This window comes from Zootermopsis nevadensis, unplaced genomic scaffold (genome assembly GCF_977971745.1).
Source record: "Zootermopsis nevadensis isolate Lab colony 2312 unplaced genomic scaffold, Znev_1.0 Znev_ptg000021l, whole genome shotgun sequence".
In the NCBI taxonomy this organism is placed as follows: Eukaryota; Metazoa; Arthropoda; class Insecta; order Blattodea; family Termopsidae; genus Zootermopsis; species Zootermopsis nevadensis.
Window position 1 is genome coordinate 18,002,546 of NW_028259153.1, and position 25,432 is coordinate 18,027,977.

Below are 25,432 nucleotides of genomic sequence, written 5' to 3' on the forward strand. Positions count from 1 at the left end.
ATATTTTTCACAATAGTAATTATTTTGTTAAATAAAATTAATACTACACACGGCAATGTCCACAAGAAACAAATAAATAAATGAGAGAAGGAAACAGATGGAGTTAGTACATAAAGGATATCAAAACAAAATAATATAAATAATACACGTAACAGTGAAAATATACGTCTTTCATTCCGTCAGAGAGAAGCACAAACCCACGACTGGAGTACTTGAAGAGCCCAAAACCGTATACACATTGAACTACTGTACTCCTCTGATTTGTCTAGCGACAATTATAAATATACATCGCGTGTACTTACCTTCACTAGTTTTATTATACAGAGAATCCTAAAGACACTGTTTCCAGAAGTTTATGAACTACAAAATTTTATTTGCTAATTTCATTCGGATTCACAAAAAATTATAAAAATATAATCAATAAAGTATTACAAGTACTTATTAAAGCGACCGTCAGAAGTACAAAATACCTTCCCTTAATTTTTTAAATCCTACTCGTTTCAAACATTATAACATTCTGTCAGAAGAATGTTCGGTAATGTGTACGTATAATTCCTAGGCGATGTATATGAAACAACAAACCTACACTCGTCTCGTGTTGTCAGGCATTTTAATAAGACTCAAGCATTCAATATAGTACTGGATTTCATACTTTTCCTAGAGGCTTGAGATATAAAACACTGTTTGAATTTACTTCTCACACAAAGTGTCTAACAACAGGGCAACAAATTTGTCTTCCTTAAATATTTAATTAAACAACACTGATTACACATCCGTAACGGATAACAATCCGTAATGCTATCCTTTGAATGGGGAATAAACCAGGGCTTCCGAACTTGACAACAAACATGTCAAACATTGAGCTGCCGTACTCGGTTCAAATCCCTACACATCTACTTGGATTAATCTCCTACACCCCCATAACGCTATTACAGGGTGCACCATTTAAAACGCAACCCAACAACAGTTACCTCGGCACAAAAAATTAAAACAGAAGCAAACCCCCCCTCCCCGTGTAATAAGTAGACTCTCCCAACCCCCCCCCCCCGTGATTTCAAGGTCATCCTAGCTGCTAGGCCGCTGCTCACGCCGGATGTGTAAATGCTGTACTGGTGAGAACATCGTGTATTCACGAGCTGAACGAATGTTCAGTGCTGAACTTTACTTCGCATCGAAATCTTTTGCTGCTTTTCGTGAAGCATTTCTCTGTATTCATTGAAGGCCGGTGGGTGGTGATGGACCATTGTTCTCTGAACGGTAGCAGAATCTTCTGATTAATTAATTTCTCTGTTCGAAGAAAATAAAAGGGACTGATGGTTTTTAACATCATGGGACGACGGCCCACACTGCGAACACAGCTGCTCTATTGCAAAGGTTCTTTATTTAACGAGTGCATTGATGGGCGTCGCTTTTGGCCACCGTTATCTCCGGTCTTTGCCACGGAAGACATCTTTCTTTCTTCCGAGGAATAAAAACAATCATTCAAATAACCCACGAAGCTTGGACAAACTGATACACAATAAAGAACAAAATGTTGCCAACACTGACCCAGAAACACTTCGCAAAGGCGCACAAAACACACTAAAATGGCAATCATCATTCTTTTAGAATGTGATGGACATTTTTAGCATCTGTTATAAAACTGTTCTGTACGTTATTCGTAACAAATAAAAACTAAGAATAAACAACTAGCTTGTTTTGTTACACTTATATCGCCGAAGTTTCAAAATACTTTTGTAATTAGGTTCTTTAAACAGAACACTCTGTAAAATAATGCAAATCCGCTGCTTCAATGGACACCATAATCAATCTGTTCTGTCACAACTCATGCATATGCCAAAATGAATTATGTCTTAGGCAACTTGGCTGATGAACGTTTGTTCCACAAAGTGCACGAAAGAATGCGTACGGTGGAAGTCATGTCGGTCTATCTGACAAGTTTCATTTTCGAAACCACTGAAAAAATTTCGATAATACTGTTTACGACTACGTCTACATTTTACTTTGAATCTACATGTCTAATCACAAACTCTGTTGGTTAACAATCTCGCCTTTAAGGTCATAAGTAGTGTGTTGGTTAGACTCCTGTGAGTGACCAGTGTAAAGTGTCTCCTTAAACTATAGCTCAGCGGTCACCAGTCACCAATTTGCTTCAGTATTAGACAAGGCTGAAGTACCTTGACGCCGTAATCATTAAGTACGCAGGCGACAGTTCAAAACGAGGTGGTCCACAGAAATTGGATAAAGTGGAGGGACACAGTAAACGAATTTTCATGCTGGGGTGGATGAAATAAACCCGTCGAGCTGTGTCTACACTGTAAAGGTGCAAAGAGTGAGGCGTCTCTCCTAAAACACCTCTTGCATTATCAAAACTCTTAATCGAAGGTGAAATACAGATATGATTTAAGAAATTTACATAACAGTACAGTAAATACCACAAACTAATTCCAACAGGTATAACCATTATCAAATAGGTACGGAGAAAATGTCACCGAGTAATTTAACGTGTAATTTTGTAATCCTGGGGTCTCGGGTTCGATTCCCGGCGGTGCCCGAATTTATAACTTGTGTTGGGCAAGGCCGTGGTCTAGGCAACACGGAGTTTTCCTCCGTGGCATCCCAACAATTACTCCATTCACACACAGAAGAAGGCAATGGCAAACCACTTCTGGATCATCTGCCAAGAACGTATATGAACAGGTCCCAGTCCGAGAAAAGGATGGAAGAAGGATCCTGTTCATATGGACCTGTCGTCAGACAGAACACTATAATTAAAATAAAGCTGTGTCGGTAGACTGACTAAGTATCCGACCAAAGCTTTGAAGACTTCTATGTTTTAGCAAGTCAGAATACGTGGAGTTTAGCCGCAAGGTCATATGAATCAAATCTCCTGAGATCTGTTAACATACAGGGAGGTCACAGGCATAAGTCAAGATATACTAGTATATTTAATATCTAACTGGACACACGCAAGTTAACTCGGGAAGTTCAAGGCCACTGTCACCAATGGCAGATGCCCCAACTGGAACCGCTGAAACTTGGTGTTCTGTTACCAGGGCTAGATCTACGTTCATGAGCTTCGCAAACACCCTATAACAGGCCTACATAAGCTCCAGCGATCAATAGTTACTGGCGAATTTCTCTTTGAAAGTGATAGGCACTATGAGGACTAATTATCCAGCTTCTTTTGACATTAATATCCTGCATATCAGACTAAATGGAGCTAATTAAGGGCACGGCATGAAATACTAATAATGTTCAACTATCTATATATATAAAAAAAGGTTTTAGAGGTGTAAAATAAATTTAGGGCATACAAGAGGAGACACCAATTACGTATTCAAAATTCAACTTTGTTTGTATTTGATAAAGTTTAACCCGTTACACGTAAATGCTTTCAATTTAAATATAGTATTTAATAAAGCCCGTTATTAGAGTTGTCCTGACTCAGCACTAGTCACATAATATCTTTAAAGCAACGAAAACAGGAACGAGATAGTTCATATCAGATAAATCTATAAAAAGACTGGGTGTTTGTGTCTTTGGGTTACTTGTCTTTGATTTTCCGGTTTTATACCCAAGGCTTTCGGTGGGGGTTTGGCATTTTTGAGGGCTTTGGGCTTTTGGGTTTGTTGTGTTTTTGCCTTCTCGAGGATGAATCCAATTCACACACTCACACCTATCATCTAACATCTATTTTAATTTTATTCTTTCATCTATAACTAGGTCTCCAAAGTAGTTTCTTCCTTGTAGGTTTAACGACAAACATATTTGCTCTACGAGACTACACGGTCCACCATCCCGCGAGACAGTCATCTTCGCCTTAACAATATTTGGTGACCACAATATATTACGAAAAGCCACATAATGCAAATTAATTTATTATTGGCTTCCAAAACGCGAAGTTCAGTGAAAATTAGTTAATTATTCTTGTAAATTACTGACAGAACCATATCGTACATTATGCGTTAATTATGGAAATTCTTTACAAAAACACACGCAACTGTTTCATATAAAAGCTGCTAACAATATCCTTCCTTACATCACAAACGAAAACGCGTCACATGCATGACTGTTAATGCTTCTCCCATTGGTCACAAGTGAATCCACTTGCAGTTTAAAAGTAGAGGACGCTTGCATTACGAAATACTGTCGCGCAGGGAAATCTACTTGAAAGGCGAAAGCTCGTTCGTTTCTCATACGTTCTGTGGAAATCCAGTTCAATTGAAGAGAGCGAATTTCTGTGAGAGCTATAGAAATGGCTTTACCAAATCCAGAAATAAGGACTGAAGTCCTCGAAGTATCGCTTCCTACATATGAACTCGGTGTGTAGAAATAATGACCATATACTCTAGCAGCTCCTGAAGAAACTATTGCAGAAAAATACGGGGATATGTATCAGAATTTGCAACAAAATCTTAAAAACATTTAGCAAGACAATTATTATATCCCATTATTTATTAATTCGATAATGGTTCAATTTTCGAAAGGAATATTGATATTTGTCTTCGCTCCCTCTGTGTCCAACCTCTTGTGCAATGGGAATCGGGGAAGTTTCCACGACGATAAAGTGATCACAGCGTTAAGCCAACCACCCATCTCCATCTAGTTTCGACGTTAAGAACAGGCAAAGTTACCTTCCCATTTATCTATACGCCTTCATCGCACACTGATTAAGCAGAGGGCACATTTTAAATTTCTTAATATAAGGCTCGTCCACAAAGTAAGTTTCCCTGGGGCCGTTTACAGAAACAAAATACAATTTCATGGAAATATTTATTGCAACAGATACAGCAAGTGTCCAGCTATTATTCAACATATTCACCACCGGAATTGAGACATTTGTCATACCGTGGGGCCAACTTTTGAATACCTGTGTCATAGAAGTCTGCCGCCTGGGATTGGAACCACTGTGTGACAACCATCTCCGCCTCTCAGTCATTCTGAAAACGCTGACGCTGACCGGACAGGAATTTCTTGAGGTGTAGGAAAAGATGGAAATCACTGGGAGCGAGGTCCGGGCTGTAGGGTGAATGATTAAACACCTCCCAGCTGAACTCCTGCAGGAGACTTGCTGTCCGTCGAGCCGTGTGCGGCCTAGCGTTATCACTGACCGCACTTCACAGTCGGCGGGAGCTGGAATAAGAACCTCCATCTTCAACAGCTGCAACGATGGTACTGTGAGAACGCGGGAAGTGCCTTTAGTGCATGCGCCATGCTACGTCATTGCTCTATCACGTACACACAGTCGCTTCGCGCAATATAAGGTTTTCTAGCTGTGGGACGAGTGGGAAACTTACTTTGTGGACGCACCTCGTATTTATTCATATTGATATTTTTCTCTTAAAGTAAACAACTCAATTAGAGCAATATAAAATATATATTTTCTTTCTCTGATTAAAATAAGACGTTTAAGTCACTTTTATTTATATTCCAAATTAAAATTCTAGCTAATTTCCTCTGTGGAAGTGGTATACATAGGTTCAACGCTGCTATTACCGAAGCCCACCACACAACACGCCCCTGAAAAAGTTTTATCCATTATTATTTATTATTGCTATTTTTCAAATGTAGTCAGTCGGGTGCATATCAGAATTTCCGACAATCACATATGTTGGTCTAAGCGAATAAATAATGACTCCGGTTTACTGCCAACTTACGGAAGAAATGTAACAAAATTATAGAAAACAAACGGGACTTCTGACAGAGGAGTAGTGGCGTCGTTAGAAGAAAACATCTTGAAGAGTTCTCATTCTATGCTTAAAGTCGGGTTCCCTGCGGTACGCAGATGCTTTTCGTGAGACATTCTGACGTAACATCCTGTACAGTCCGCGTTCTCAGTTTTTTCCTTCTTCCAAATTTCATTCCCCAAAGCAAATAACACCCCTCAAGTCTGCATCTCCGTAGAAACTCCGAGGGATTGTTACCGAATCAGTATAGAAGGTGTGTCGGTTGTGTTATCGATTTTTCGGTATTCTCTCACCCTCGGCCTCTGGGGTTAGTCAGGTGAACGAGAAGGGTTGATTCTCACGGTCAACCATGCAGGGACGGGGTCTTCTACAAGTATGCTAAAGCTACAAGCTCTACTGGAAAGTAGGGCTGAAGGCAAAATGCTGGAACAGAATCTATTCACACGAGATCTATATGGAAGCTGATCATTTATTCCTGAAATAGGTAATTCTGTCTATAGACTTTCAAGAGCCAAGTCATCAGGAACAACTCACATTTGAAGGGTAAAATTTTGTGGCCCCTTCTCTTATCGAAACTACATAAAAATAACTTTGTTTCTGGCTTTCACTATTTCGACTCCTCCCTCTACGCTTTGTTGCTCTCTTCTTGTTCCTATCAATGCCCCGCCCATTCTCATACCTCTTATCCTCTGACTCTTTCTTCATTCTTCGTCAATATCGGTTCTCTTCTTGTTCTAATAGTTTCTCCGTTTTCCTTATTATCACTTCATTATTTTTCTTCTTTCTATTTCGGTTTATTATATTTATTCTTTTATCATCTTAATCCTCCTTTTGATCTTCCCCTCTTGTCTTATTTATCTCTTCCTTTCTTTAGCGGTGCAGCAGCTATCATTTTATCTGTTTGCATTTTAACTGTAGTCTGGCCTTCCTGTGCAGACGAATATACTATAAGAGAAGAGGGAGACCATCCTAACGATCCCAGGGTCAATTCTGACTCGAATCTTGAAGCTGCAACAGTCTATTTGTAAAATATACACAATAAAAGACGACAACTATGACAAAGCAATAGGGGAGACATATAAACCGGAAGATTTTCCGAACACAAGTCTTCGGAGGGTGCTACCTATTCTACTTCAGTTCAAATAAACTTTGAAATATATTGGAAGAGCTACTAACGGTGATCGATTTTACACAACTAATATAAAGTTTTCCTTAGAAAACTGAACATACGAATAGGTCATAAACATTAATCTTTAAAAGCCGAGGCAAAGAACAGCTGGTTAACTAACTAAGTAACTAGATGGCTTACCGAACCCGAATGTTCATCACCGAATTAACCAAAGCCCTCCACCGGACCCTGTCCTGGGCCAACAAAATTCAGTTTCCTTCAACTCCTATCTCCCATAGATCCCGCCTGAGATTATCCTCCCATCTACGTCTAGGTCTCCCCAGCGGTCTCTTCCCTTCAGGTTTCCCAACCAGTACCCGGTGCACACCTCTTGTCCCATCCATGCGCGCTACATGTCCCGCCCATCTCACTCTTCTCGACTTAATCACCCTCACAATACTGGGGGAGCAGTACAGATTTTTAAGCTCGTCATTGTGCAGTTTTCTCCACGCCCCATCGTCTTCCCTCTTAGGCCCAAATATCCTCCTCAACACCCGATTCTCAAACACCTGCAATCTGTGTTCCTCCCTCTGAGTGAGAGACCATGTTTCACACCCATACAAAACAACAGGCAAGATTATTGTTTTGTATACTTTAATTTTCAGGTTCTTAGAAATCAGACGGGAAGACAAAATATTTTGAACTGAGAAGTAGCAAGCATTTCCGGAATTTAGTCTCCTCCTAACTTCCTCACAAGTATCATTTTGATTTGTTATTGTTGTTCCCAAATATTTGAACTTTGTAACCCTTTCAAAGGATTTATTAGCCACCCTAAGATAATTTTGCCCGCCTGTCTTCTGATGACGAGATACTAACATGTACTTAGTTTTTTCTGAATTTACTTCCAGCCCCACCTGTCTACCAGCCTCTAGTAAAACTTCTGCGTTCCTCTTTATTGTATTTATATCGTCCCCCAATAAATTAACATCATCAGCATATGCCAATAGCTGATGTGTCCCATTCAATTGCAAACCCTCCTGCCTGCCTTGGACCTTCCTGATGGCGCATTCTAGCGCAAAGTTAAAGAGCAAGGGAGACAAAGCATCTCCTTGTTTTAGACCGTTCTTGAATTTTTCTACAGGTTTCATTTAAGCACATTTTTATTAGACCCACTAGCTTTTTTACAGCTGGTTAACGCTGTTTAAGTAAGAATCATACATAAAAAACCATAAGTACAAAATAAAGGGCTTGAAAATGTTAACCAATAAGAATCGACACGAAACTTTGGAAGAAATGAACAAAATGTCTGACCATTTTCCGTGCGCTTCAAAGTGAAAAACTGAACTGAAAGTTTAGTTGATGGAAACTCTACAGTGAAACAGGGTATTGTTCTGTGCCTCCAAGTTACTGCTGATTCTCAATTGCAGGTAATTTTGGAAAACCCCACCCACATCTAACTTTCAAAACAACCAAGAGAAACCCATGCTCCATACTCGGAGAAGTGAAGATCTCTTCAAGAAAAAGAGAACATAAAAGAAGGGGAGAAGGAAATTTCCTCTCACTTTCACCTATCCACAATAAGAACCAGCCCTCTAACCACTAACCTCTACTTCCACGACGGAACCGGGATTCTTAAAAAATCTTCAATAATTTTAGATTGTATATTCCATCAAACTTATCGTCACAAAACCTCCCGCTTTCCCAATAAATTCTCCCCTCTTTTATTTGCTATTTGAATCAAAATCAATATAGTAAGATGTCTATAAATACAAGGAAACAATATGGCAGACTGCGTCGTCGTTCAGATCAGTCCACGACGAGGCTAAATAATACGACAGTCCATGAAGCAACTGTAGTTGATAAAGTGGAACTAAACGTCCCGGCCGAGTTATTAGCACCTTGCTATGTATTCGGTATATTCGGGATTCAAACCTTGACCTTCAGACGGGATATATTCACTGAGATTGTTCGTAATTTTCGTCAGTCCCTCCAGGAAAATGCCAGGATAACACCTCAAATAAAGACGCTGCACCAATTTATGCGCCGAGACAGTTAAAGAAATGTTCTAGAAGTACCGGGAAGCAGCTGCTCAGACGCCATGCTTTCTAGACGTCGTTAAATGGCACTGGCAGATAAAATATGTGTGACCTGTCCATTTACTGTTTACTTCTCGACACCGACGGAATCACAGATTATACAGCGTCGAATAATAGTGGTTAATAGATAATAAAATGGGAGGTATAAGGAAGGAAACGGTCTTAATTTAAGTAGTACTCCGGTATTTCATGGAAGGTCCGGGGAAACTCACAAATCTCCTTAGTCGGTCTGTGAGCCGATACTCGAACAGAGGTCCTCAACGTCCTTCGTCCTAACTGCAGTCTCGCCTGAACAGCACTGTACGCGTCAAATCAGACTCAAGATGACTGCGTTCCAAATCACCTGCTGTCAGGGAAACGACGCACTTGCATTCACAAACAGAGATTTTACCGTGACCATAGTCATGAACATAAAACTACCGTGGCTAGATACATATATAAACGAAAAAATACAAAATAATTCACTTTCATCAAAATTTGTACTGTAGCCTCAGTAATTAATAAGAAATGTATTGTGGCAGGATTTATGAAAATATTTCTGCAGCCATGGAAGAATAATCCCCATGGACGTATTCATATAAAAACAAATTGCTTAAATACCATTAACTTCACATTAAGTTCTAGGAAAACTCTTTAAGTTATTAGTTGGAGGAAACAAACGGACATGCCATAAATACGCCGGTTTCGTTATGAAATAAGAAACTCAAGCTCTAAATTTAAATTCAAGGCGCCAGTGCGAATATTTTCATGTGTTACCTTTGACACGTTATTCAATTATTCTCCTACATTTCTGGTTTAATTAAAACATTAGCTTTAATAACGCAGGACGCCAGCAGATGGCAAAGCAAGAAGGAGTACGTGGAATGAGAAGTGGCAATAAACATGGCATGCATTTGTAGTATCATACAAAACTTAAGCTGGCCCGCTGTGCGTTTCGGTCTACTGAAGTCCATTAAAATGATACCTCTAAGCAGTTCACCCGCCACTTGAATTCAGCCCTGACACCCTCTTAGACCATTATATTCGGCAGGACACACACACACAGAAGCTAGCAATTCATACAGGTCACAAAATAAATTGCTGTATGGTTATGAATGCTTGGAGTCGGATGGGAGTCCATAAAGCAGTGCCCGAGTGGTAGCTCGACAAAAAAACTCTGCATCAGATAGAATACATTAATACCAGCAGTGGTATAAGGACAAGCTGCTTTTAAAATGTGGAATGGAAGCACATCTGGTTGTTTTTAGTGTCCAGGTGTTAGTTTGTCTAATTCTGCAAAAATAAAACTGTTATGTTCGAAAAAACCAAATAAGGAATATTTTATACGTCCTATACAATAACCAAATTTCTCTCTCTGAAATTACATACATTCCGTTGATATAAATCTCGCTTAGAGAAAAATACAAGGAATAAAAATGGGAAAAAAAAATATATAATAAAAGTGCACATTACGCTGAAAAATAACAAATTCGAGCGAAAACTATTTCGCATGAAGTTAAACAAACTCGGCTAAGGACAAACATATATCAAACGAATTATATGAAAACATAACTTCAAAATAAACGTTAAGTTCATAACACAATAGGATCAAACTAACCTAAAATTTGTAGACGTATAAATGCTTTCGTTAACCAGTTAGAAATACAAGTGAGTGTCATAAGAAGGCTACAAGAAAACTGAACGCAGGAAGTAGCTACATACTTGCTAACCTGCTAACTAAATCACGTCATCCACTTTGTAAAACGTTAAAGATACGGCCTGTTCCTTCACTTTCGGCCACTTTGAATTCCTGAGAAACACATTTTTAACTGTGAAGGACGGACTCTACTTCCAACCACATTAAAACAAAGCGCAGGAGACAAATTGGCAACGGATAAAAAACAGCGAAATTTGTCGTTTATACGCTAATTACAGTATCCTAATGTCAGTTTAGTTAATTAAAGACATGAATCGTGTACCGAAGAGACGTAACTGTACCAAATTTTGTGTGGAAACGTTTCATAAAGCGACTGCTTCGAAGGCAGAGATAAATGCGATGATAACGTAAAAACGAGAATTTTAAATTCTGATAAAATTCACATTCTACACGTATCCTGGATAGTCAGCAGTCAATGTGACAAAATTAGGCTCTGAAGGTAAAATGTATCGATACTGACGTACGTTGTCACATCTTGGCAGTTACTGTCAAATGCATAATTTGTAGCTACACATCACGTACCCACACGAAAAATGTATGTTCCCTGCAAAGTAAACTAAATTGCGCGGAATCGCATTAATTGAGCAGCACATCAAAAGCAGCTCAAGGTACTTTCATTATATTAAATTACAATCACCATCACACATTTTGTATAAAGAGGGTAGGGTGTCAATGAGTTATCTCCCGCTACATAAAGATTAGAAATCAGTACCGAGGTTCACACGTAGGTTAGAAAAATTATGTTCTTTTGGGTTTCGACGCCGTTAGACTCGTAGTTTAAACATACCTTCTCCATCTTAAGGGCTGAAGTGGCAATCATGGGAAATGAAGGGATTTTTATATGGTATTTTATTTGGTGTTCTGTCTGACGACAGGTCCATATGAACAGGATCCTTCCATCCTTTTCTCGGACTGGGACCTGTTCATATACGTTCTTGGCAGATGATCCAGAAGTGGTTTGCCATTGCCTTCTTCTGTGTGTGAATGGAGTAATTGTTGGGATGCCACGGAGAAACCGGGGAAGCCCCCGGAGGAAAACTCCGTGTTGCCTAGACCACGGCCTTGTCCAACACAAGTTATAAATTCGGGCACCGCCGGGAATCGAACCCGAGACCCCAGAATTACAAGCCCAGCGTTCTAACCGCTAGACCACCGTAAGAAAGGGAAATGTGATATTAAAATTCATTTAGCAAAGGGGCCAGCGTGGAAATGAACTTAGGAGTCCATAAAAGGTGTAGAATTTCTTGACTATTAGCTTATCAAGAATGAATCTGCTCAACCGAGTTAGAAATTGCAAGTAAAATTATTTAATCTTACAGACACAGGATAGGTTTAACAATGAACAAGGATACTTCAAAGGGAGTTTAATTACTGCACAGATCAGAGAAAATCATGGCCCTAGGACAGTAGTTGTGGAACAAGGTGTACCGCAAATAGAAGGGAAGTAGACGAAAAATTATAAGAGCAACCCCCATTTGCACACAGAGTATATTTCTCACTCCCAAATGACAAGATCATTACGCTAAATCGATTTCCTTATTTTAATCTTTTCATTTGATTTAATTATTGACAAGATTTCAAAATAGACAAGACAGATTCATAGCAGAAACGGAAGTACGTTCTTGTCATGACCATCGCGATTTCCCCAAATATGATACCAGGAGGTTCCTTCATCGGGGGTTAAGTCGGCTGAAGCGTGAGTTGACCTCTGTTCTCAATTTAGAGCCAATGTTACTTCATCCCTTTGTCCCAGATACGCATCGCTGAGATGTGCTTTGAACAGTGGCAACTTCATAGTCTCTGTGGTATAATCCTCACACTTCAAGTATACATTTCAGTTATTTTATCTGCTTTTGTTGAATAAAACAAATCATTTGCAACTTTCTACAGATTAAAATGAAATCCCGTCTGTGATATTATGTCGGATTACGGACGTATTCAGCACAATAAAAAAAAATAGGAATCATATTGATCTTGGAGCAGTCACTCGCTTCTCTGTGGTAAGTGACAGCCATGATGTTACCACAGCTAGAAAAGAAGAACAGCATCAAATCTCACGCATTACGTAAGCCAAACAATTAATTCTCCAGACTGATTCTTTTACATTTAGGATGAATTCTAAAAATTCGTCCGTCCCACTTTGACACCCGACAAACTTCATGGAAGAGAGTGCACATTACACATACGTACAACCGCGGAATTCATTATCAAACGTACGCCGGCATCTATACAAAAACCTTCAATACAAACTTCATGCCAGAACTCTTCTGTATTCTAATTATGGGCCTGCATTATCCGTTCCGAATGAATGACAATCTTAATGCTAACTTTCAGTAATCTTCAGATCGTACCGATGTCAATTTCCTTCCTCTGGGCTTTAAGGCCGTGAGGAGTTGTAGGCAGATACCAAAGTTTCGGAGGAATATATTGCTCCCATCTTCAGAGCTGAAGATTGCGCTAGAGTTTAGAAGAACAACATCGACCGCTTCATCGCTGTGAAAACACCAAATCGTACCGACATCCCTCCAAGAAACTGAAGACCAAAATACAGACAATTATGTTACTTGTTTCTTGTTTTATACTGGTGTGGAATTCGCAGCAATACCTATCGATATCAATCGAGCTTTAAACAACAATGGATTCAGTGATACAATTTAGAGACAGACCAATAAGTGAAAGTTTTAAAAGAAATTATTTAAAAAATGGAATTAGTGAACACAAATAAAATGAAAAAGTGGAATTTATTGTGTGATAACTAAGAACGGCCACGTTTATCTAAGTTTTAAATGATAACGCGCTGTAGAAATGTTAAAAAAAATCTCTACAAAATTGTAAATTTCATTGTTCTCATAAATTCCCAGACAGTAGGACCGCTCGTGCATTGTATGGAAAGCGTGATCGAACAAAATGCTGACTCCTTCCTGCTAACTTGCGACTGCAGGGCTAATACGCACGAACATCAGCCGCTTAAACAGAGATGACAAGATGAATTCCACTCGGTGGCATGCCAGCAGGCTTGTGTTACCCTGCGTAGGTAGAGGCTTTGCGACAGATCGATCCACTTCAAGGTTTTCAGAGTTACATTTATACCAAGCTGATACATATATCACGACAATTTTCTTAAAACGAAGCAGTTTTAGAAGATATATGTCTCTTGGGAAGAGAAGGTTGCTGCCTACGGAGGCAGCAAGCTCCTCTGAAACGTCGGAAAACATCGTACATCCCAGTCTGATAGAAGTTTACCAACGTTTCGGTAGTGCTCCTTGTATCTATCATCAGGGTGATAAATAGGCGGAGAGCGAGGAATCGGTTTGAGACATAGGAATTGGTCGCAAAGCTCACAAGAACCACCTATGCCAGGATAACCTGTCTCGGTTCAGAGATTCTAACCCCAGATACGAAGCAGGACTGACGCTCGGTAAGAAAATGAACATTTCTTAGGATTCACTATGAGAATCAACAGACGTCCTGCGTTTGTTTCGACCATTAATAATTTTATGTTAAACTCAGATGATACACAGTTCATCGTCATCCATAATTTTCAAAGTGATTCATTCACGAAGCTTACTTCAACTAATGGCATTATTTAGGCGAAAAGCCATGCTTCACTTATTGGGTTTCTGTGTATGCTCTAGACTCTATTATACGGAGAACATTGTAATGCACAGAGACAAAGCCACTATCCTAGTAGAACTACCAAAAGCATTGCTTTGAAATTCAGAATTGTAATTATGAAGTTAAATAACACTGATAGACACATTGACAGGGCTCCTAATGGCTACAACGTACAGCACTAACGTAAATAAAGTATCTAACTCCATGGAGCGAAGTCCTTCCATATACGTAAAACTGATAATCACTCAGTCACCCCCAAAATTGTTACGTCTCTTCCTTCTGTGAGTTTTCGACTGCGGTCTTCAGGGTTACAGCATCATACAATCCTATAAGTGGTCAGCAACGTTTCGGAAGGACATGGTATGTCCATCTTCAGGGCAGATAAATACTGAAAACGGAGGCAGTAGATTCCTCCGAAACGTTGGCAACAATCTACAGCAGTGGTATTTAACCTGGGGTACGCGTACCCCCGGGGGTACGCGAAGACATCTTAGAGGGTACGTGAAATTTAAAAAAATATGTATTATTTTATGATTAATCAGTAATGTAATTAATTTAATTTATTTTAGATGTAGATTATATACTATTTATTACTTGAATTATACACCAACATCTTTGGGGGTACAAAGTTGAAGAGAAATTATATCTGGGGGTACGCGAACAAAAAAGGTTGAATACCACTGATCTACAGGATCACACGGAGTGATAATCCAGTAGATTACAACTTATCCGCAGTAGTAGAAAAGTTAAATTTTTAACCTACACATGGACTACTGACTTTTCTGTGAGAAATTAAGTCTCACTCTCGAAAATATTTACATGTTCTTACATACCCCTAACAACAGTTTCTAATGTGTTAACAAACTCAGTCATGTCACAAGAATCAGCCTTAAGTGTTTTCTGTCAACCGTGCAGTTATATTCACATTCTGTATCATCAAAATTTTAACAAACAAATCAGTGCGGTTGCGACGAAAAGTCTATAAAATAATCATGTGGTCACAAATGAGCAATTTAATGTGGCTGCGAGGAAAAGATAATAAAATAATCACGTGATCAGAAATCACTAATAGAAAGCTGTCTCGTTAAATAACAAATATATGTACATGATACGAGCATGAATATGGCCAGTGAAAAACCATAAATTCCATAAAATATCACAAGTTCTAGTTTTAATCAAAATGTAATGAACACTTTAATACGCATAAACAAAACTTTTTGATTGTGTATCATTTTTAATTGGACATTTGCCGTTTGAATCTCATCTTATTTCTCCGTGTTTTAAGCATTCTGGGATTGGATTATTTGTAGTGGTTATGCTCATATGCTTGTTTTATTAATTCAGAATAATTCATGTTTCAAAAAATGTTACACTCCCGTTCAGTGTAGAACGATATTAACCGTCCTTTTCTGTGCTACACATACCAACAGTCTATTCATTGGCCGACTATATACAAAAAAAAATCGGTCCAACTCACACACGAGAATAAAAACCAAACCAAAACAAAAAATGTTCTGCACGGAAAGAAATAAAACACCGATCCATCGAAACAGAGCAAAAAACCAGCAATAAATTAATTCCTGGGACATTGATTCGAAATATTACTATCCTTCCATACTGGTTGGTTGCCAGACGCTTTTCGTCATACACACCCAACCACACCCACTCACGCACGCGCCGGCTCGTTCTGACCAATGACATCATCAGGGCGATTAGGGGGGAAGCAAGGACCTCTGAAACGTCGGTAAACTTCTACCATACTACACAGCGCTCTAACCTCAAATCCTAATAGTTGGTATGTACTGTAATAATTTTTTTTAAAAAATAATTTCTATTATCAATAAATCTTTAAAACTTTAAGCAGTGTATGTATCAAATAAACTTACGTATTTATTAAATTTTCGTGTTTTCATTTTATTTTCACGCATTATCAGGGATTTCAATTATCCGAGAACCAAGCTAGATAATCGGGAGTCTACTGTATATTCAAGTCAATGCTTAATGCGTTTAATTCCATCACGTCATTTCAAAACCACGTCTAAAAGTGTGAGGAACACGAGAATGAAGATAGGAGGAATTATACTATTCGGACGAAAGAATGCAATGGGAATAAATGAGAATGAAGAGGATTATTATTATTATTCAGTGTTCTGTCTTACGACAGGTCCATTGCTCTGCCCAAAAAGAGCTCTCCAGTTTTCCTTATTCTCAGCTTCAAGAAGAGGATACGAAAAGGAAATTGAGGAGAAGAGGGTAGAGGATTAAAGGATGCGAGGACAAGGAGGAAATGCAAGAAGATGAAGAAAGTACAAAATAAAAGAACAGAATTTAATTTATCCGTTGCTCAGGAAATTATCACTCAAACAGCACTGACTTCTTCGTAGTGGACAGGGCTTGAGAGCAGACCAACTCGAAACAAGTAAGGGAGTTAGGAACATTTGAATTAACGTGACGTGCCGACATTCGCCCATATTCACACAAGCTCCCTCAAACTTATGCATTAACAGGCCCCTCTCCGCATGCCCACCGTGTAATCCGCTATATGCAAATTACATGGCCGTGTGTCACAATACGGATAATGCCAAGTTACCATTCCTGTATAAAATCCGTCGTTTTCTAACACCAGAAATGAATTTAGGATTATATTTTTGCCTCGCGTTTCTCAATCTCCCATTTTAATGCTTCCGAGATACAGTTCTTGACAAGTACACTATATATTCAGGGATTAGTTTTGCAATTTAGCGACCGCCGTGGCTAGAAAGACTTGACAGCTTCAACACAATTTTAAAACGAATTTCTGAGAAAAACTTATTAGGCCGAGATTTTCTTTCTTCTAGTGTTTCAATTGGGATGGAGAAACTAAATTAACAATTACACAGTTTAGCCTTTCATTATTCAGTAAAAATTCCGCAAGGACAGATTCCTACGACGTTAAAATTGTCACAAACCCTCAAAATCTTTACGTCATGTTCATAAGCGTAAGACATTTGGTTCAAACACAATTGTTAGGTTAGGTTACGTTAAGTGAGGTTAGTTTAGTTTAGGTTAGGTTAGGTTAGGTTAGGTTTGTGATATGTCCATACTGGTACAGTTTTGAACCCTAACAATTGTTTCCCTTAAAGTATTATATACTGTTTTCATTTTATTTGATATATATGTTTATAATATTGTTTCGTTTATAGTTATGTGGCCATAAACTATTCTGACGCAACAAAATATAATTCACAGTTTTGTAGGCTTCAGTAAAAAAAAAATAATGAAATACCTGAGAAAACTAAGTGTAGCTAATACAGCTGAGATTACTACTACACATACGAAGATATGGGAAAAAAGCATCTAAAATGAGTAAAGGCGGTTAGCCGAAGACGTAATAGATTGAAAACGAATATGGCTGCAAAGAGTGTTTTGATAACGACTGCCTTGTCGGGGGGGGGGGGGGGGGTGTCAAACATTGTTAAGTTCTTATTTGAACTTATCTGGCAGAGACTGTACTGATAGAGAAACAGGAAGTGAACTGGAACCTCCCACTTCCTGACACTGGCCTCAGAACCAAATTCTGCTGAGTAATTTCTGGCTTTACAAAATATCAGAGCATTAATCCACGGGTTTCGTCAATCATCTCAACCGAGTGGTACGTTCATTTGCATTCACAGTAGCGTGTAAGGACCCTCCCAGAGCCTATTGCTGCCTGCGATCACGACACTGAAGAAACCCGACCGAGTTCACGCGAATAATTTTTGTGCCGCGTCGCGGGAAAGGATCCAGTCTAGAGACGAGTCAAGGGTCTCACCACGAGGCTAGAGTCGAGATCCATACACCAATATCATTTCTCCCTTCCATGTTTTACATTTGTGCTAAAGCTTTTTAAAAAAAATCGCGGTCTAACCGGAAATTGAAATCCTGACTCCTTACTTACTGAGCTGTCCCGGCTTGTAAAAGCAAAATACGAATTTCATAGCAGAATTTATTATTAAAAACATTTTAGTGATAGTCGAAAATGTGTGAAGTATCTCAGCATTAATAGCGTGGATTCACACGCCCGCTGCTAAGGCTAAACAGATCGACGTTCAATTACAATTTAAGATCTGGCTACTTCCGATCTTTTAGTTTTATTAATTAATACGTTTGATGGTTACATTCGATCTTCTTATTTACAGGTGACCAACAAATGTGTTCCATTTAATACAGTTTTAAAGGAATCTGGTCATAACGAAATAGAAAAGAAAGTTTCTGTTAGCGCAGTTTATTAACGGCTATTGAAAAGTCTTTACGTCATTCGCAGACTGTGTACTAGCATAGATTATGTGGCACAGAGACTTTGATTTCCAAAGCTTTCACAGCGGGCGAAGAACTCGGACGCGTACTTAGATTTATTAATGCATGTAACAGGTCTATCAATATGTCTATAGCAATCACAAAACCCGAGGTTGCAGTAACACTAGAATTCCTTAACCCTCTATAAAGTTCGGTAGACCTCCTTATTCAACAACCAATTACTCTCAGTCTTGTATTTATGGTTACGTATGGTTGTCACTGTAAAGAGGGATTATTTTCATCAGAAAAATTAAAAATATGCACATAAATAGATGACGAAATGTTATAATTTTAATTCATAATTGAAATTCGGCAGAGAAAACAGAACGAAGTAAATTATGAAAATTTGGAGCCACAAATATTTCTCTTTTGTTTCTGAAAGCGGATACGACTGAGTTTGGCCTATCTTGAAATCCACTGTAAAATGAAAATGTTAACTGTAGTCAAACGTGTGTTTGTACCAACTGCTCCTAGATTTCCATGTTTATCAAATTAAAGAACAAAAACTTCGAAATCCCTGCTCGTCGTTATTAGACGGAAAAAATTCTGAACTACAGTATCACAATCAACCCGACATTAAAAAAAATCGCTTAACTCTTCTTGTCGTCCATTTCTGCCTGAGCAGCGCAGTGGCGTGTCTCACCGACATCGCAGTCTTCTGCCGCACACAACTGATTTCAATCCTGCGCAAGGTTCGATAACTAGCGAAAACTTTCCCTTCCATGATATTAGCCCTCTGAATATTTCCGCAACCCGCGTCCTTACTTCGACGCACTGCAGTCCCACGCGGTTTGGGGTTCAGGGACTCGTGGTTTCTCTCTCTCTCTCTCTCTCTGGACTCCGGCAAACTTAGCGCATACAAAAGCTTTTAACAGAACACAGAAACTCATAAACACTGTCGTCCATATTCAAATTGCTTCAACACTAATTCTACTTTAAACAAAGTTTCAATTTCTTCAGACACATAAATAATTCGTTCATTTAACGACACTTTTCTCGACAGCATTGGTTAAAAGCACAAGATGACAGGATGGTTATGAATGATGGACGCTGTAGGACAGACGTGCTAGTACCAAAGCCTCGTTTCGTTGAACAGTGTGGGGGGATGAGGTTGTAATAGTATCAAAGAATCGCAAAACGCCTACACACGAAGGTGTCTAAATGCGGGTGACGATAAACTGGCTTTGCATATACCAGGTGCGTTATTCCGGAATATATATAAAAAAAAACATATTTTCCAAATGTAAACAACACAATTCAATAATATGAATAACAAATACAATGACATATTTGATTTTTCCTAATTAAGCCATGCCTGCTGTCAAAACGTGTATATTTGGAGTTCATATTACCATTATGAGTTTCACTGTTACTGCTGTTCTGTTTAGGAATAAATCACACGGGTAAACATAATGAAACGACAACACTACCTACATACAGGTGTTTGGACAAATCTAATTTCAAAATATTTGTCATTATGGATATGATACATATTCTGACGTAGTATATTAATTCAAATCTTTGACAATCTAACATTCTCATTACATAATTTTGGATTTCAATCGTATACCACTTCATACTTGAATGTATATCAGTTAAGTAACAGCTGATTTAAATATAGATTTGAATCTAGATGGTCTAAGGTTCGAATTAAGATACTGTAGTATGAAGCTACACGGGGGAGCTTGAGGAATGTGGGTACAGAGGAAGGCGAAAATCGTACCTCGACTAGTAGTACCTATGGTGACATCCCCCCCCCCAACCCTTAAAAACGTTGGTTTATCTTTTGGGGATTCTGTACAAAGCAATTTCATTTTTAAAGCTACTAGCAGCAAAAACATCGAATGCAATAAGTGGGCGTTACCATGTAAAGCATTGCGTATGGAAAAACATTCATGGGGTTATAAAGCCGAGTCTTAATTAGCAACAAATATTTTAGTATTCCTACGGGAAACGAAGAATTATTTATATGATCAAAATAAAACGAATTATTTTGAAAATATTGGCTCTAATAAAACGTACCGAAACACTGAATCCGTCAGTCACCATGCTGATAAATAACCCAATATATGACTCAAGTGCCGGATCAGCAACCCTGCTGCTACCTATCGGACAGATATGATATTCAGTAACTCTGAGTGAGAGACGTTTATAAGAAATGAATAAAAATATATATATATAAAAAAAAACAAAGAATAGACAAAAAGGTCGAAGAAAATAGAGACAAAGAGAAAACATAAAATGAAGGAAGAGATACTGAAAGAAATTAAGAAATTACAAAAGTAAATGGAAAGGAACATAGTTAAACGTACACGGATGTAAAATCATAATGTTCAACTACATTTTTTAAAAAAAAAGTTTCCGTACCTACATCGCACACATATTTCGTGTTCCCTCTGCTCATCAATCGTCTACCAGGATCGCCCTCATGACACGGCGGCGTCTTCCTTTCCTGCTTCTCCGGGGAGCGGGGGGGGAAGGGGAGGCAGGCGTCTTCCCTTCGAAGCCCATTGCGCTTAAAGTGCAATGCGAACTATACTACACGAAATAAACGAAATCTGCCAAACTGCTTTGAAGAAAAGGAGGATATGTTATAATTAAATACTGAGTAAATAGAGAGCTCAAATATTGAAATAACTCAAGAATAAGCCGCATTTCTCAGAATGCCTATGTTCCATTCCTACTAGTAAAAGCTTTAAAAATCCTCCACAGTTCAATTAAGGACGTACTTTCAGATTGTTTGCTGACAGGTTCTCCATCGCACAAATGCAAGTATTGAATGAATAGACATGCATGAAATTCATCATGATCAGACTTTTTGTCCAAATACATTACTGCAATTAGAAAGAGTATTAAATTAGGCCTACGCTTTTTGTGCTACTTTTCAAGTCTCTGGAGGAAAGAACTGTGGTGATTAGGGAATATACATTATTACATATTTGAATTTTCATAAAATGCTGTGCAGTCACTGGAGGCCACCCCCAAAATATGTTCATCGATATCAACAATAATATCAATCCATACCGAGTATGTCATGAACTTTACTCACGTAAACTTCGTGTGGGAGGGAAAAGGTTATTTTAAATTTTATAACAACGGTGCAATAACTTGTTAGACATTTTCATAATAACGCAACATGTAAAAGTTAATTTTCATCCTTACAGCAAAATAAACAAAGTAAGAAAAATGTCTCTCCATTTCGAAATCTCATATTGCGACTAGAATGGCTGTCAGTTTGGGGTTCAGTTCTCCAGAGTCATCGAACCACAGACTCACGAACAATAAAACTAGGCTGACGCCGATTGCAAACGACAGAAAAGAAATCCGTAGAAGAAATAGCGGTGAAAACCAGACCAGAGATAATTTGCAAGCACATAATAAGAAAATAGATTTTCGGCGTGCAATAGGGTACGCAGAACATAACGAGATGAAATGTCGGGCAACAGTGCGATAGCAGTCTACGCTGAGTGGGGGAGGCTGTAGAAAATGAAGTATAACGTTCAGGAGGAGACAACTATATCTGGGAACGGAATATTTAAAACAGACAAGGAAGATTATAACAGCCATCTGGGATATTGCGCCTTTTAGTCAACAAAAATTTGACCGACGTTTCAGAGGTGTTTACTGCTTCCATCATCAGGGCGATATGGGAACAAGTATCTCTGAAACGTCGGTCGCCTTCTACGAGACTACACTGCAATGTCTTAGAACGATGTCATAGTCATACACGGTGAGAACTCTAGGTACAACTTACTAAGAAGGAAATGTGTTCGACGTAATGAGGCAGGTTGAAGTGGACAGCCTACAGAAATAAGGAGACCACAGAATTTCGTTCCATTACTTAGTAGCATTTTTTTTCAACGGTATATGTTATGTAGAGTGGGATTAGATGGGAATGTGATGATGAATTATGGGTAGGTAGGGATCGGAATAATGCAGCTGTGACCTGTCTAAAGATTTACAGCTGCATGCGTCTGAAGATACTGCTGAAAAATTCACTTAGGATAAGTGGTAGCGAGGCAGAGATTCGATATGGGTAAATATGGAATGAAAGTCTACAAAGAAGGCTAAAACAGGCATCATCAGCGCCATGTAAACCTCAGATTTCGAGAAATATAGATATTTTTAACAATTCCGACCTGCTTCGTTCACCTTTTCGGTGATATATATATTTTTTTTTATCATTTTCTATTAAGGAATATGTAACTTAGGAGCTGGCTTTAAGTCCGTAGTCCACAAACCATAGGGTTATTATTGTAAGAGGTATTCATTTGCTTGAAATATCAGCATCTGGGAGAAAGAGAACGATTTCTAGGGCATAAAAAAGCGATCAATGGAAAGCGTGAGATATTTATATGCAAATTGTTAAGAATTATACCAGCAATGGTAGTGCAGCGTTCGTATTGGTGATATCTTGCAAACGATCTCGACCGAATTGTTGATTTATTTCGTTACCTGCAGTTCAGACACGCCTTGATCGGCTAAGGACTGCTTACGAGTTTCTCTCCCCTGAAATACTTACTCATTCCTACAATCTGAATCGACGTATTTCTCTGATACAAGTCACTGAAATGTCTCGTAAAGAAAATATAAAGTTTTTTCTCACGCGGAAACAGCAGAAGTAGGGCTTCGAGAATTTTTCACCTCGGCATTAAATGAAGGCGAGATGCCAGCTTAACGCTCACGTCACACCACTCACGCGAACAGAGCGACCTTTTGAAAAGCTGAAGACTTGTCGGAACACTGGGTCCGGGAATTAAACCAAGATGGTCCGGTTTGTGTATCACTAGTTTCATAAAAAGTTTTGTCACGACAAAAACATGAAAGCACTAGGTTTTGCTACAGTTGTGTGGAGTAAATCGTATTATATGGTTTCGGCTTCAAGACTTTTTTTATTGATTTTTTTAACACTGATCTGTTACATCTAGTTCGGACCTGATATTCTATTAAAGCACGATAACTTCGTGTTTCCACAGATTTCACAATTTATCATCACAACCCCCCCCCCCCCCCCAAATTCGGAGAAATACTTAACAGCTGAAAAGTATCGCCAGACGAACCATCCTAGCAATTTACGGCCATAGTTAGTTCAACTAACCAAAGTGCCTGTACTACGGTTCATATGACATAGAATGATGAGATGAAGTACAACTTTCTAGTCTACAAAAACTTGGTGTCTTGAAAATAATTCGGACATACTGAGGGAAGAATGGGCTTGTTTGTCAGTGTTAAGGCCTGTCGAATCCGAATCATAACGCCTCCGTCATCAGGGCGATTCATCGTCTCTGAAACGTTGGTAAACATCGATCATACTACACGGCGCAACAACCCAGAAGACAGAAATCTTCAGAGTTCTTTATGTTAACGCAAAACCTGATGCAACAGATTTTCATATCGTGAAGAAAAGGGGATAACCAACTCGCAAGTATAATTTACTGAGGACAAATTAACTACGGGGCAAATGCCCCTGGCACACGAAACAATTGATAGCAATTTTCTAACAACTTACACTTTGTATCACTATTATAACACGTTCAATCTGTTAACAAACGTGTAAGTCATACTAGACTGATTAAAAGAGAAAAAAATTTACGATTGAAGTGTAATGAAACACTGCTACTGAAGAATTAACAAACATTTCATCAAAAAAATATGAACCAAATTGATTAACTTTCACTGTCATATCATATACGAAAAGTAATCACATTCATTATAGACCAGAGTCGGATAAGACAAACGAAATATCTCGCTTCGTAGGCAGAATCTGCAAGACAGGGCAGTCCGGTCTGCATGCACAACCACGGACATGCGTGTGATACTGACGCCACTTACCTGTACAGAGGGATGCCGGCGTCGTCCCGAAACCAGAACACCATGTACACTTTGTCGTGTCCAGGAGGGGTCACATTGCAGGGCAACTCGACACTTTTGCCTTCCACTGCCTGCATGTCCACCGTCACAACTGCAAAAGAATAAATTATGTCAGCTGACTACACACTTACTCTCTGTTTTGCTAGATTTATTATAAACCGCCCTCTATCAAAGTATTTCCAAGGTAGAGAATTATTCCTATCCTTAACACGTCAGAAACACGTACAATTATTGAGAGACAGCATGTCAGTTTCACTGGATTTTACGAACACTTAATGAATTGAGACTAGAAGGGATAGTGCCTCTATGTGACAAATATATCACTGGCTGCTACATAATTAGATAATAATTACATAACTGAGTAAATAAGGTGGTAATAAACTAATGTTCCATGTGGAAAACTAACAACTCGACTGGCCACGGAAGTCACAACGTAGTTAACTACACAATTGGCTAAATGCGTAACTAATTACGTAACTGATGAAATTAAGAGAATTAATAACTAAAACACTTAGTTGCCCAGAGATAATTAACTCACAGAGTCTCTGAGTTACTTTTCGGCTCAAACAATTCTTATTAATTACCACCATGTAAACAGAGCAAATATCTTGCACTAAGCAAGTACAATTCATTATACGTATTTACGAACTATTCAACCAGGCTCAATTTTAATTTCATTTTGCCACACACCTGTGTCATCCACATAGTAACATCTCATAAAGATTCTTCAGGTAAACCTACTCTGCTGGGCCCAATCGATAGAGTTAATCCCTATCTCCGGACAAGGCAAAAAAACTGTACGTCCCTGAATATAAGCCGATCACCTCAACATACATCCGTGGGACGTAGAAAGAAAAATTCTCCAAAACAATTATAAAACAAATATAAAAGTTAGGCACCTATGATGGAAGTAATGTAAAAAAAACTGACATGAGAGTAACTGAATAAAACATGAAATTGTTGAAGATCAGATAGTTTAAAGAGTGAAATGCCAAAGGGTCAGGTATAAACAAGGACTCACAAAAGGTGGGAATAACTTCAT

The 25,432-nt window shown here is 38.7% G+C and overlaps 1 protein-coding gene across 5 annotated transcripts in view; it reads right to left on the bottom strand.

The window, feature by feature from the left end:
- The window catches only part of side-II (sidestep II transmembrane protein), a 547,262-nt gene that overhangs the window by 140,343 nt on the left and 381,487 nt on the right, over nucleotides 1–25,432 (bottom strand). For 4 of the 5 annotated variants that reach the window (XR_015536175.1, XM_087352840.1, XM_087352838.1 and 1 more), the window contains one exon: nucleotides 24,352–24,481. Coding sequence is in view for 4 of the 5 variants with exons in the window: in XM_087352838.1 (XP_087208964.1) it covers nucleotides 24,352–24,481 (130 nt within the window). In the remaining variant the exon portion in view is untranslated. Of the gene's footprint in view, nucleotides 1–24,351; nucleotides 24,482–25,080; nucleotides 25,157–25,432 lie in introns of those variants that run through there. The other variant, XM_087352839.1, reaches the window with a different exon arrangement.